General features: G+C 61.5%; 1 protein-coding gene across 1 annotated transcript; it reads left to right on the plus strand.

The window, feature by feature from the left end:
* The first annotated feature begins 9,276 nt into the window (after positions 1 to 9,276).
* SPDEF (SAM pointed domain containing ETS transcription factor) lies at positions 9,277 to 14,462 on the plus strand. Its single transcript, XM_005447036.4, has 5 exons — positions 9,277 to 9,748; positions 10,713 to 10,910; positions 11,002 to 11,049; positions 11,466 to 11,606; positions 11,716 to 14,462. The coding sequence occupies exons 1-5, from the start codon at positions 9,301 to 9,303 to the stop codon at positions 11,892 to 11,894; spliced, it is 1,014 nt and encodes a 337-aa protein (XP_005447093.2). The 5' UTR covers positions 9,277 to 9,300; the 3' UTR covers positions 11,895 to 14,462.
* Positions 14,463 to 14,715: the final 253 nt, after the last annotated feature.

Consider the following 14,715-nt stretch of genomic DNA (forward strand, 5'->3'; position numbering starts at 1 on the left):
CTAAAGGATGCTCAGTCTGGTGGGAGCCTGGGAGCGTCCCCCCTCATCCCGCTGCTGGCCTGGAGCTGTGGCCTCTGTCTTGGGACAAAAATACCTGTCAGATGTGGGGCTGGCGTGGGCTGAGGCACTGAGCGCTGCAGATGTGTGTTCACACCTGAAGAGCAGGACTCAGCGGGGGGATGCGGTAACGGCTTTTCCACCATTTCCAGTCTCCTTGGGCTGCAAAAAAAGCTCGAGAGAGCCCCTCCTCAGCCCGGGAGCGGGGGTACGGCTCCTCTCTGAGCGTTGCCCAGAGGCACAGCCACGGGATGCAGGATGAGCCTCTTGGAGGGACCCAGGCTTGTGGGTTTGCTTGGCACAGGGACCACCGCCGTCCCCAGACGCTGTGCGGGAGCTGAGGCACAGGGAACCCTGGTGCTGCAGGGGACCAGGAAACACCACTGGGCTCAGGAACAAATCAGGCCTGATGGCCTCTGTGGTTTTTGCAGTGACATCAAGTGCCTTCAATAGTTTTATTATATATTACACGGCTGCTTATCTATTATTCTTGTGATGCAGCCAGAGATTAGCTGCAGGCAGGTGGGCAAAGAGATTCTTCCAGGCTGATTCATGAGTCGTTTCTCCATCCCTCCCCTGCGGCCGTGTTCCCAAGCGTTGAAGTTTTAGCTGTGGCAAAAGGCACTGGAATCAGAGCCCAGGGGTTGACAGGGAGGACAAGGAAAAAGCATTGCAAACTGCGCACACGGGGCAGAGAAGCCAGACTTTATTTCCCCTCTTTTGTTGTTCCTCAGGTGTTGCAACCTCTTCTTTTCCTGGTTTGCATAGGCAAGCAGAGCCGTGCTGAGCTGCCGGTTGCGCAAGGCAGTGCCGAGACCATGGCACGGCCGCTGCTTTGGGGAGGAAAGCCGAGATCTCATTTTGGGGCTTTTTACCTCTTTTCACGGCTCTGTATTGTGCTGGCCAGCTCTCCCCCAGCACAGCAAAGCAAATGTTTTTCTCTTTAATCTCTTTTGCTTATCAAAATCGCCAGCACTACCGATAAGAGGAGCAGGGAAAGGTTTTTCAGGTGCAGATTGTGAGACAGGCAACAGGTTCCCAGACAGACTGGGACGATCCAGGACTGGGATGCTCCGGAGCAGGGTCCTAGCACTGGGCACTGCCAGTGCATCCCCTCTGCCTGGTGCCACCCTGCTGTCACCCCATGTCCCCACTCACGCTTTGCTCCGCGTTGTTCCTAGCTCTTTCAGGTGCACTGTTTTGATATTTGCTCTGGTAACGAGTGGGTAGTAATTAAACCTAATAAACAAGGGAGACCTGCAAGTGATGTCACAGCTAAGAGGTGCAAATCCAGCTCGCGCAACCCGTGCAAACCATAACCTGCTCGACCAACTCCCCCAAACCAGCAGCCCAGCCGCAGGGCAGCGGCACGGAGCTCCGCAGGATGGTGCGGGATGCCCGTAGTGATTTGTGTGTACAGGGGTGCAGAGCTTACACGTGGTTTTACTCTGGATCTTAAGTGTCCCCAGCAGAGATGTCTGCGTTTCTGTGCTGCGATGAAGGTAGCCGTGCTTGGAGGGCTACGGCCTCGGCGCCGGAGCTGCGTTCAGGTGCTCCTGCCCCTGTGGGGATGCTGGGGTGGGACACAGGAGCAGGGCTGGGTGCTGTGCACCAGCACCTGAGCTGAACAGAGCCCTGGTGTGGTGCTCACCACTCCCGGCTTCCCACGGTGGCTCTGGCCAGGATCTGGCATCGTGGGGCAAAACCAGGCAATGGTGAGGTGGGGGGGCTGCGTCCTGGCAGCCCAACCTGCTGCAGCTCTCTGGAGCGTTGCAATGGGCTCTGCGAGGTGCAGGATGAGGCCGTCTGCCGTGGGGCAGCTGGGTTGTGATGCTCTGAGCTGTGCCGGGGGCTGTGCTGTGGCTGCCGGGGGTACTGGGTGGCCGGGACCCCCCTCCTGGCTGTGCCACATTCCCATCCCATGCGCCCACCCTATGGCAAAGCCCAGCCAAGGGCTGGTGGCTTCCCCGCCGCAGCCACTCACCCTCTGTGTTCTCCCCAGCCCTCATCTCCCCCCACCCACCGCCGCGTGTTCTGAGCCCGGCTGTGTTTACCAAAACAGGGGAGAAAAGCTCCCCTCAGACGGCAGGAGCTCTAATCGGGGAGGAGGGTACGTTTTCCCCACTGATAAGATAACATTGAGGTGTTTCAAAAGGGAGGCAGAAACTCCTGGCGCTGGCGATAGCACGGCAAAGCCCTTTGCCAACGTGCCGGGCGGGCCGGGGAAGCCATAACGCAGGGGTTGCCTTCCTGTAGGGTTTTATTTTCCTCCTGGCAAATAATTCCAATGAACGACTTATCGGCTGTGCCGTGCCACCGCCGCGCGCTGGCCCTGGGGCAGCCGAGGGATGCTGGCTGCACCGCGGCCCTTTCCATGGGCTGGGGATGCAAAGCCCAGGCGTGACGGCCACGCGGCTGCCAGGGCACGGTGACGTGGGTCCGACCTGGCTTGCACCGTGGGTGGTTGTGGCCGGGGTTTTGTCTGACGTGGGTTTTTAGAGCGTGGGGGAATTTGGTTTACGTGTGTGGGAGAACCGCCTGAACTGTCCTGCGTTCTTTTTATGTGTTAAAAAAAGACAATAAATACCAACTCGGTGTCTGTTTCAGTCAAAACAGCTTTTTCCTGCTCATGCTGGTGGAGACAACCCAGGCCTGGAGCACTGCACGTTCCTGCCGTGCCCCCGGTGCCCTGGGCTGCCTGCAGGCATCAGCGAGGGCCCTCGGGGAGTTGACAGCCGTATCCCTGGTGCGAGGGGTGGTTTCGTTGGTGTGAGGGGCTCCTTTTGCCCCCAACGGCTGGCTCTGAGCATCCTCACTTGCAATCTCTGTCACAAGCCCCTTGTGGCTGTGGCACTTGTGCAGGGGATGCTCCTGGGGTGTCGGGCGGGGATGCTCCTGGGGTATCGGGCGGGGATGCTCCTGGGGTGTCGGGCGGGGATGGTCCTGGGGTGTCGGGCGGGGATGGTCCTGGGGTGTCGGGCGGGGATGCTCCTGGGGTATCGGGCGGGGATGCTCCTGGACCCAAAAGGGCCCAGCCCGCACTGGGGGAGCAACATTGTGCTGCAGGGTTCAGCCAGGGACTCTCATGCATCTGACGGGTCTCTGTTGCTGCAGGCTCTGGCTCCAGGAGGAGCCTTTGGTCTCACCCCCTGTGACATCCCCACCTCTTGGGTGGGTTTCCCAGATGAGGCTGGGAAGGGGTTGATGGTGCCTGGATTTGCCGCACTCTGCTCCCAGGACCCATTTGGGTCTGAGCCCGGAGCCTCAACGCACCCATCAAGGGTTAACCCCGGCTTGGACTATTCAAACACCTCCAGCTGAGGTAAGCACCCAGCTTGTTTGTTCAGGTAAATAAGGAAGGAATTAGATATAATGGGCAAAGGAGGCATTTGCTGAGCACCTTGCACTCAGCTGCCGGCTTCCCCTCGCATAGCTCTGCACCCCGGCTGGCTTCATCCTTCTGCCGCCCTCCGAGCCACTAGTGCTGCCCCATCCTCATCCTTGTCCCATCCCTGTCCCCATCCCACTGGTGCCTGCAAAGAGCCGATGCGTCTCAGCCCGGCCGCCCTGCCGCCGTGGTGGGGCTGGCGCTGAGCCGGGCAGGGTGCTGCTGGCCGCCCTCCCTGCCGGTGCCAGGGCACCCCGCTTGGGGCCATGCCCACGCCGGCTGCCGTGCCGAGCACCACAGGGACGGCTCTTCCCACCCTACGCTGGGACCCATGCGGCCTCTGAGCCGCCCACGCACCCTCGAGGTAAGCCCCACGCCGCTGCCGCGACCCTCCCCGGCTGCCCAACGCTCTACCAGCACCTACCAGCACCCACCTTCCCTCCCTCCCGGGGCTCCCACAGTCCTTTTGGTACCAAGTTGGAGTGGCGTCCCACATGAGCATCCCACCCCGCAGCTCCTCGCACCTCTAGGTGCCGTTAGGGCTGAAGAGGGACAGGTTGTCTCCTGGCACGAGGTCCCTGGCACTTCTCGGGATGGTGTCACCCAAAATAAAATGGGATTTGCCAATTTTGTGCCTTCACCACCTGCTCTTGCTCAAGCAAGGAGGGTGGGATGGGAGCTGGGGCTCCTGGAGGTGGCTTCTGGCTGCCAGCGGGTCCCTGGGGGTCCCACGAGGCCCTGTGCCCAGCGGGAGGCAGGGGACGATGCGCTTTGGGGCACTGAGTGACCGATGAGCCGCCAGGGCCCTTTATGGAGCATCTCATGTCCAGGGCAGCCGTTCAGCTGCCAGCTCAGGGGTGTCACTATAAAGCACTTTGAATCCCTTCAGCAGACCTGCACCGTCTCAGCGCTGCTCTGCTTCTCTGCCGGGTATTTTTTTTCGGTCAGTGCTGAAGGCGTCTTGGCTCTGGGGTTGATTTCTCTGGTTCTGCTCGGTTAGTGAAACACAAACGCGGCTCGGCTGCCAAATCCCCCACAATACGGGTTTTCTCATGGGCAGGGAGCTCGCCAGGGAGGAAGGTGCTGCTATAAATAGGGGCTCCCTGGCCGTGCATGGGGAACACCAAGCTCTGCTGCTCACCCAGGGGACACCGAGCACCGGGCCACCACGGGGTTGTGGCTGTCCCCCCCCATTCCCAGCTGCTGTTTGCCTCCCCGTGCTGATGGAGAGGGCAGCCTGACCTGGGGCGTTGGGGACACTTGGTCCCTGGCACCAGCACCCATGCAGGTAACGGCAGGAGGAGCCAGGGGAAATCAGTGGTGTTGGAGAAGGCTGGGGGGGAAACTGGGGGTCCAGGACCCCCAGGATGGGCTGCATTGCTCCTGGGCGTATGGGAGCCGTTGGGCTTGCCCTGGTCCTAGCCCTGTCACCACGCAGCCCCCCGAGTGCTGTCCCAAGCCCCTGTGAGGCTTTGGGGAGATTTTGGGTGATCCCTTCCCTCTCCACCCAGAGATAAAAGGGGTGCATGGCACCAGTGGGCAGGGTTTGGCAGCTGGGAGGGACGTGGCATGGCTGGCACAGTGAGGCTGGCAGGGCAGGTGGGATGCGCTGGCAGGACCCCAAGTTGTCAGCAGGCTCTGAGCACGCAGGTGCCTGCTGCAGCCCCGGCTCGTGCAGGGACACCAGGTCCCTTTGCCTGCTTAATCTGGGCCCCAGAAAATGGCTCACGCCTCCTCCATGCCACTAGCCATCTGGCAGAGCCACCAGGCTCCGGCGTCTCTCTGTGCCCTGGTGCAGTTGGCTTCGGGGTGGGCACCGCGGCGTGGGGTGGCTCCTCCTTAGGGACCGAGGGGGAGAGCTGAGCCCAGGCGAGTGGCTGTGGCAAAAGGTGCTGAGCCAGACCAGAAAACAGGGAAAATCCACCCAGGTGGCAGCCCCAGATGGGCTTTGGACAAGGAGAGCATTGCTGGGTCTGTGGCGTCCCCATCCTCTCCCACCCCTGGGGTCCCAGTTCGCTGCGCTGAGGCACGCGGGGCGAAGCCGAAGGGATCGGTGAGACAAATCCCGCTCCGCACAGCCCGGGACAGCTCTGGGTCCCGCACGTCTCCGGTTCCTGCCTGGGCACCACAGCATGTCCCCATCCCTGTCCCCATCCTCAGCCTGGGCTGGAAGTGACCCCGGCACCTGGCCCTGGCCCACCACCCCAGCCACCCCCGAGCCCGGCTGCCCAGGAAGGGCTTTTGGAAGCACCCAGGGACTTGGGAGACATCCTGGGTGCAGGCAGCACCTCCTCCTGTGGCGGGCCAACCTCTGCCGGCCCCACGGGGCTTCCCGAGCCGTGCTCCGGCACAACCTGTTTAACTGCAGATTTAATTTTAATTAACAGACCCATTGTTAGAGGGTGGTGGTTGGATGGATTTCTTATTTATTTATTCTTCTTGCTCCGAAGGGCTGATCCAAGCTCTACGCTGTCACTCGTGCACATGTTGCCACCCTGAGCGCTGGTGGGTTGCGTTGGGAGAGCTCGGGGTGGTACAGGAGGTCCTTGTCCCCATCCTCACCCCCCTTGGCTGCAGCATCCACTGCTTCCCCAGGCTCTGGATGGGGCTGAGTCCCTGCAACTCTGTGGAGCTGAGCCGTGCCCCAGCACCACCCAAAACCCTGGGCTTGCTGCTGGCCCCGTGCCTCAGGGTGTGCAGGGAGCCCTGTCCCAGCCCTGCTGCCCTGGGCTTTTGGCTCGAAGGGAACGTGTGGGTTCGTTTTCTCAGCCGCTGTGGGAGCCGTTTGGGGCCGGGCTGTCATGGTGCCCTTCGGTGGCAGCCACTGCCTCTTCCTCCTCGCCCTGCTCCGTGCTGCCGTGGGGAACAAGCCCTGGTGCCGGCAGCTTTGCCCTTTGCCGCAGCATCCCCGTGGTGCCAGCGAAAGTGGGGAGCAGGGGCACCTCGCACCCATCCCCGCTGGTTGGGGTGTCCCCTCGGTACCCAGGGGTAGCACTGGGGAGTGATGCAGGGTCACTCATCGTTTTGGGGCTGGGGGATGGCAGGTACCTCCTGGCTATGCCCCAGCAGTGGGGCTTTGTTGTGGGCATGGAATAACCCTCGGGGGACTCGATGGCTCCATCCTGGTCCGGGGTCTGCTCCTCTGCCGCTCGGTGCCAGAGCCTTGCCCACCCATGACTGGGCTGCAGGCAGCACTGGTGCTGGGGAGGGCTGGGTGAGGATGCCGGTGCTGGGGTGGGCGTCCTACAGGCAGCACCCCACTCTGCCCGGCACCCCAGGGATGGCACACGGACCCTCCCCACAGGCTGCTCAATCCCCGGTACCACATCTTGGCCCCTGTGCGCCCACAGAGGCAAAACCTGGGGGGCTTGGGGGGCTTTTTGAGGTTGGTGGCAGCTGTTCAAAATGTTGCAAGAGCCAATTCTTATTGCTTCCCCTCTTGCCTGGAGTGGTGGGATGGGCACCGGCTGCACTGGTGTGGCTTTGCTGCAGGGGATGCAGAGCCCTGGCCCCGGGGCCGCGCTCACCACTGGCAGCGTCCACAAGCCAGGCAGCCTTTGCCAAGGCTGATGCAATTACCAGCACAGCCTTGTTTGGCTTGGGCAGGGAACGTGATGGTTTTTTGGGGTGCCGCGTGGGTCAGCGCTCCCCTTGAGCACCTTGGGTCACCTGGGGCTGCCCCTCCAGTTCTCCTTTTCCAGGGAAATGCAAAAAGGGTGAGGAGGGAGACCCAGCCACCCAAAGCAGCAGCTTAGAGCAAACAGGTCCCCACCCAGCCCGGCCGCCTGCGTGCCAGAGCGGGAGAAAGGCAAACAAAGGCCCCCGCCCTGAGAGTACAGCACCCTTGGGGCAGGTGATTGCTCAGGCTTTTGGGGCCACTTGCCCAAGGGATCGGGTCCTGCTGGTCCCACCTGGGAGGAGGGGGACGGGTTGGGGATGAGGATGGGGCTGTCCATCCCGCTGTGTGCCCAGCTCCTCCGTGTGTCCGGCTTATGGCTGTGGGAGCAGAGCCTGGCACAGGTGGGGTGGGCAGAGGATGCACCACGACCCTGGAGCATCCTGGAGGCATTTGGGATGAGACCCCTGTCCCCCCCTGCCAGAAAACCCCCGTGGCCGGCACTATGCAGTGGGCTGGAGCTGCACAAGCTGTTACCGCTTCCCTTTTGTGTCGGGAGCAGCGTGAGGCTGGATTTAGGGCTGATCTCCTAAAGCTCTTCTTTTAATCCAGAGCAAATCAAGGAGACGTTTGGAAGCCAGCGTCATCTCTCAGGGAAACTGTTTGGGCCGTAGGGGCAGCTTGGTGATGCGGGTACCCCCCTCTCCCTCCTCCTCCTCCTCCTTGCTGCGGTGCCACTGAAACCCCTTGGGGACATGGGCTCCAGCTCCTGAACCCGCAACCCCTCACTGGTCCCCACGGGGTCAGGCTGGTGTGGGTGCTGTTTAGGTGGCCACCGTTTCTCCATGCGTTTTTCCAAGCTTTTGGGGCTTTTCCAAGGGTAAAAAGCTGGGCACAGCTTCCTCGTGGTGCTGGTGAGGCACAGCTTCAAAACCCACACTTCTGGGGGCATTAAAATCCTCAGCAACTGTCTTCACTCAGCCCCAGGAGCGGGACCACGTGGCTTTTAATGACATTTGACGGATCTACCACGCACTAGGAGCAAAGCTGGGCCCAGCACCGCTTGGCACGGGGATGTTAACACACCATCCTGGTCCTACACCGAGCTACTCGCCTCCCCACACTCTAGTGATGTGCTCTTCAGTCTTTTAAGCCTTTTTTTTTCCCCAGCTGGGATTTAGAGCACACGGGGTACCCCCTTTCCCTGGCCAGTCCCCCATTCCCCTTCGAGGGCTGCCTGGTGTCCTTAGCAGGGCTGGTTCAGGCTTTGCACGCTCCTTTTTTATTGCAGGCTCCGGTGCAAAAGCTGCTGCTTTTTCTGCTTTTAAATTACCACTTTGGGATGGAGGGGTTGGGTTGGTTTTTTTATTTCGTTCTTGTAAAAAGCAATGCTGGAGGCAGGCAAGGAGCTCAGCAGTGCCCTGGCTATGCCCATCGCCAACCTCTCCTCTGGCAGGGGCTTGCTCTTCCCAAAGCCTCAGGATGGTTCCTGGGGAGGTTTCTCCACGGATGGAGCCGTTCCCTGGTGTTGCCATGGAAATTCAGCAGGCTCATCCTCTTCTCCATGGCCTCCAGGACTCCCTGCGAACCAGAGACAGATGGGGATGGGCTGCTTTTGGGTAGTTTTTCTTGCAAGAGAGTAAAAGGAAAGTTCTCATCTAGGGCTTGGCAGGAGTGGCCAGGAGCTGGGTGCTACAGTGCTGGGCTCAGCTCCCAGCCCGAGAGAGCCGGGTTTGGGTGCTGTTGTGCTGGGGCATCCTGGGGTGAAAGCAGCAGGTGACGTTTTCCATGCGCAGAAATGTGCCTGGGTGGTTTGGGCATCCTTGGATGCCCACAGGCCACCCCATGCAGGTGCCGTGGAGCCCCTCCAGCACACCCCGCTGCCTCCTGCAAGGGTGCTCAGCACTGGCTGGGACGGATCTGCTGCCAACCTGGTGTGCAATTCCTGGGAAGACCCTAAAAGCTTGCGGTGGTCGGGACATGCTTGTCCCCGAGGCTCCTTGTCCTCCCAAAGCCAGGACAGCCCCCCAGCCCCATGGGTGACCCCCAGCCTGCGCTCATCCAGGGGCTCGCAGGGTGCTGGGGGTCTCTTTGGAGGTTTTTTTCCTCTCTAACAGGCTTAGTTCCTCCCTTTGTGCCTGACCGCTGGGCGGGAAGGCAGGAATCGGTGCTGGGGTGAGCCTCTCCTCTCCTTCTCTCCTCCTCTCCGGCAGATTTGGAGCTGGCGCTGAGCAGAGGGATGAGCAGCGCCAGCCCTGGGCTGACCACTCTGCCCCTCCACCGCTTCACCCGGCCAGACACTGCCCTGCTGCCCACCCCGTGGGACCCCGACACCCGGAGCTGGGGCTGCCCGGACAGCCCCAGCCCCCCTGCCACCCCCGAGCAGCCCCTGCCTGCTTTCTGCCTGCACTACTTCGACATGCTTTACTCGGAGGACATCGCCTGGGCCACCAAGAGCATGGGGGAACCGTCCCCAAGCGGCACCCAGGGGGGGCGAGGGGAGGCGCAGAAGGAGCCGGAGCAATGTCCCATCATTGACAGCCAGGGCTTGGGGCTGGGGGCCGAGGGGGACCTGCAGGCCAGCCTGCACCTGGAGGAGCACTCGCTGGAGCAGGTGCAGAGCATGGTGGTGGGCGAAGTGCTGAAGGACATCGAGACGGCCTGCAAGCTCCTCAACATCGCCGCAGGTGGGTGCCCCCACAGCCCTCCCTGCGGGGGCTGCAGGCAGGATCGGTCCCGCCGTGGGATGCGGTCAGGGAGGGATGCTAAAGCCATACTGCATCTTGGGGGGTTGCAACCAGGTGCTGGGGTGTGGGGGAGCGTGGCTGCTACCTGGCTCCCCACAGCATCACTCCAGGGCTGGAGTGTTTGCTAACGCCCAGGGATGCCAGCAAAATGCCCCTGCAGCCACAGGGGCTCGGGGTAAGCTGAGGAGGGGGTTAGCAGAGCTTTACTGTGCTGGGTGCAGGGTGCTGTGCAGAGCCAGGGAGGTGCAGGGACACATCAACCCAACGCTGAGCCCATCCCCTCCCGTGTGCTGGGTCCCTTCTCCTCCCAGGGCATCCTTACCGAGGTGCTTCTAACCTTGCACACATCTTGGGGAGGGTGTGCAGCAGCAAGGAGCAGACAGTCAGACTTTGATTTTCCTTCTCTCTATCCTGTTTCCTCTGGGACATTAGGAACGGGCGGGAGAGCATGTGGTGTTTTGGACAGCCTGGAGCCAGCTGGCCCTAGCCGAGCTGGGCATGGGGTTGGGTGTGAGGGGAGCAGGACAACCCAGGACCGAGTTCCCTGGGGTATTGCTGCCGTAGAGCATTGCTGAGGCATCTTTGGGCATCACTGCCACTGGGCATCCCTGGGGGATTGTCCCTGGGCATCGCTGCTGTGACACAGGCAGTCTCGGAATGTTTGTGCAGGCTCTGCCACCCACTCCCCTGAAGCATCTGGTGTCCCCTGGGATGGTGCAGGGAGCAAGTGGGGCTGGATGAAGCACCCCAAAGTGAAGGAGGTGGCAAGGTGATGGGCCTGTCCCTGGGGTACCAGGGCAGGGTGAGGGTGGGATGCTCCCATCCAGGTGGTGATGCTGGGACTGGTTGCCTGGGGTGAGCTGAATTTTCCCTGTCGCTGGCCACGCTCACCCTCTGCCCCCAGACCCCGTGGACTGGAGCCCCGGCAACGTGCAGAAGTGGATCCTGTGGACGGAGCACCAGTACCGACTGCCGCAGATCGGGAAGTCCTTCCAGGAACTGTCGGGAAAAGACCTGTGTGCCATGTCTGAGGAGCAGTTCTGCCAGCGCTCCCCTGCCTGCGGGGACATCCTGCACGCCCACCTCGACATCTGGAAGTCTGGTAGGTGCCAGGGACTGGGAGGGAGCGGGGGAAGATGGGCGATGCTGTGCAGCTGGAGATGCCCCTCTGACTACCCACTCCTCCCTTCCAGCCGCCTGGATGAAGGAAAAAGCCACCCCAGGAGGTGAGAGATACTGTGGTGAGTGTTGTGTGGGCTCAGCTCCACTGACCTTGCTTCTGCCTGGCGCAGGTCTGGGGTATTTGAGAGGTCGCTGCCTGCTCCATCGCCATGACCTGGAACGTTGCAGCAGCCCCTGAGTGGCTGCATCCCCTCTGCCCCCATGCAGCCCCCAGGCTGTCTGCAAGGTGTAGAGACCCCCACTGGCCCCGTCTCACACCCTGCGCAGACCTTTGGGGCTGCGCAAGGGCAGAACCGAGCTGTTTTCCCAGCTCCAAGCAAAGCGATGCTTCCAGAGCCAGTGCCTGGGCTGAGTCCCCGGAGACCCACAGGCATCGAGCCGGGATGTCCGATAAGGACCCCTGTGGGTCCCCAGGATGGTGCAAAGCAGCGAGGTCTCTCTCCTCCCGCATCTCACCCGTCCCTTCCCGCGGCAGGAGGTGATGCCGGCTGGGCGGACAGTGAGGTGGACTCGTCCTGCGCCGGCCAACCCATCCACCTCTGGCAGTTCCTCAAGGAGCTGCTGCTGAAACCCCACAACTACGGCCGCTTCATCCGCTGGCTCAACAAGGAGAAAGGTGGGTTGGGCGGGTGCTTTGGCAGCCCCGGGATGGGTGCTGGGGGGGGGGTGTGTGGGGTGGTGGCAAGTGAGGCTGTAACCCCCCCCGTACCCCACTCTCCTCCCAGGAATCTTCAAGATCGAGGACTCGGCACAAGTGGCCCGTCTGTGGGGCATCAGGAAGAACCGCCCGGCCATGAACTACGACAAGCTGAGCCGCTCCATCCGGCAGTATTACAAGAAAGGGATCATCCGGAAACCCGACATCTCCCAGCGCCTCGTCTACCAGTTTGTCCACCCGGTGTGAGCAGCGGCGGCGGGACAGGCTGAGCCCCAGGAGGGACAGGGGACCTTTGCCGCTGCCCTCTGCCTCCCAGCCACAGAAACCATCTTACAGCGCTAAGGACCACAGCTGGGATGCTGAGAGGCTCAACCCCCCCTGGACCTGCTGGCAACAGACCGTGGGACCCCTCTCACCCCCTGGAGGGGAGGGATGAGCCCCCAGCTAAGGCACCCCCACCAATGTGCCCTGGTGTGGGGCAAGGACCGTGCAGAGCCCTCGACTCCCGTCAGCACTCCCAGGGAGGATGGGCACGGAATTTGGGGCTGGTGGAGGAGATATGGGGTTGATCAGGGGCAGATAAAGGCAGATGAATCTGTGGTTGTCATGCGGCTCCCCACAACCCTGGTGCCCTTTGGCAGGGATTGAAGGTGGGAGATTCGTTGGGGTCACCCAGGGGAGGGGCTGGGCGATGCAGGAGTGCTGCCCCCAGGTCTCTTGCCCCCTGGCATGTTGTCCTCTCACCTGCAGCCCCAGGGCATCGTCAGGGCACAGGAGCCAAGGGCACATCCCAGCAGGAGACTTTGATATCCCCTTGGAATCATGCCCTAGGGCTGCTCTGGGGGGGACATGACACCATGGGGGCCACGCTCCCCTCCAGCCAGAGCCTGGCTGTGGGACCGGCTGCCCTGGTGCCCATCAGCAGTGACCCCCTGGATGCAGTGGGGCAGCTCTGGATTTACCCCAACAAGCAGCTCCTGGCCCTCAGCCCTGTTCAGGGTGGGGGGCAGCGTGGTGGGGGGCTCTCAACCCTCAGCTGCAAAGAAAGGGGCTGCCTGAGCTCTGGGCGTAGGCAGCCGGGCTCGTCCCTCCCTCCCCCCCTCCCTCCTGGGTGCTGGCTGTGGGTGGCTTCACCCCAGCCATTGTTCGGGGAGGACAAAGCCCAGGCGTGAGCTGGGACAATAGCACCCACAGGGACAAGGGCACCCACAGCTGCCCTTGGCTGGGGCCACGCTGACCTGACGGTGCTGGAGCAGCCTGGCACCAGCAGCACCGCAGCACCCAGGGCTGCTGCCTGCCGTGGGAGCTGGGTGCAGGGTAACCCTGCCCCTGGGGGCCACCAGCACCCCCTTGGCATGGGTGCATCCCCCCTTGGCTTCCTGCTCCGGGACGTGCTCAGCTTCCCTCTTCCGCAGGGATGATTTGGGGTTGAAAATGGGCATTTTGCAAAGGGAGCAGCTGTAGAACAGGGGCTGTGCATTCTGGAGCATCCCTGCAGGACTGGGGGGTCCCCCAAGCGGGGGGCACAGGGCCACTCAGAGGCCCCCGAAGCCTCCACGTCCTTGACACAGGCCTCTTCCCTTGATTTGGATTTTATTTGGACTGCCTGATTCCAGAGTTTGGGAAAAGGGAGATGGCATGCCATTTCCCTCTGGACAGTAAATCTGAAACGCAACCCACCGAGCCCGGATGGGGACAGCAAACTGGGCATTGCTTAAACTGCATATTTCACAAGAGTCTGAGTTACCTGGCGATGCTGATCTTTTATATTATAATTTTTTTATTTGTTTATTTGCTTTTTGGTTTTGGCTGGCAGCAAATCGTGGTTTAGGTTCAAATGACAAGAATAGATGGGCAGCCCGGGTACCCATGAGGTGCTTTATGGGAGTTTAAAAGAAAAAAAACCCACTTGGTTCTTGTTCTTTTGTTTTTAACTTAAAATAGCTGCCTGTGACAGCTCCTGCCTTTTTCTTTCCCTTCTGCCTGTTTCATACTGTTTACACGGCAGAGGCACGGATGCGCTTTGGCCAGCCCTGCAAGCATCCCAGCTGGAGGGATGGAGGGCAGCTGGAAGGAGAAGAGCAAGGGAAGGAGGAAAACTGCCTTGGGCTCTGGAAAAGGGGGGGAACCCCCCCCCAAAAAAAGAAATGGGGAAGAAAAACAAGCTTAAATGTGTCTTGTGATTTCCTGTGCCGGTGCGAGGAGCAGCAGGAGGACGGGTGCTGGTGCCCCAGAGCTCATGTGAAGGCAGGGGGTTGCACGTCCCTGTGGGGAAGGTGAGCTGGAAGGGTTAAATGGTGAGGAAAGCTGGGGAGGGGGCACCCAAGAACACGGTGCCCCCACAGACAAGGGGATCTGATCCAGCAGAAGTTGCCCACTTCTGTGGGGCTGGCAGCCAGCGCTTCTCCCCAAGCCCCTTCCAGCTCCAGCCCTTAAATAAGGGGAAATAAATCCCTTTTCTCTGCCCCCTCCCCATTAAGAGCCCAGGGAGTGCCTCCACACACACCTCCCGGAGGGTCCCACTGCTCTCTGTGGGGCTGCCCCAGCTCTCTGGGCGGGGGAGAGGGATGGGTGACATGCAAATCATTTTTCCAAATGGTTTGAAGGCTCGTAGGGAGCCCAGGAGGCTCCGGCCCCTCTGCCAGCGTCAGCTCCCTGCTGGGCATCCCCGGCTCCCCCTTCCCAGGGTGGGGGGCAGTGCTGGGTCAGGGGCTGCTGCTTTTGCTGGTGCTGGGGATGACCCCCAAACCTTCTTTTTCTTCAGTCCCCCCATGAGCTTCCCGGGGCTTTGCTCAGCGTGTTGGCACGGGAATCCCCAAAGGCAGCGGCTGCTCCCCCCACCCCAGAGCCCCCTTGTCCCCCAGGACCCCAGCAATGCATCCGAGCCCCCATCCTGCTGCACCCCAAAGCCTCAGGGTCAGGGTGTCCCTCCCTGGGGTTACAGCAGCTGCAGCTCCCCGGGGTGCAGGGGGCTTGAGTGCCCACCCTGGGGGGGTCCCTGAACCCCAACAGCCACCTCCACGGGGGGCAAGAGTGACGCATGGAGGCAAACGAGGACCCAGACCCG

This window comes from Falco cherrug, chromosome 16, assembly GCF_023634085.1.
Source record: "Falco cherrug isolate bFalChe1 chromosome 16, bFalChe1.pri, whole genome shotgun sequence".
NCBI lineage: Eukaryota > Metazoa > Chordata > Aves > Falconiformes > Falconidae > Falco > Falco cherrug.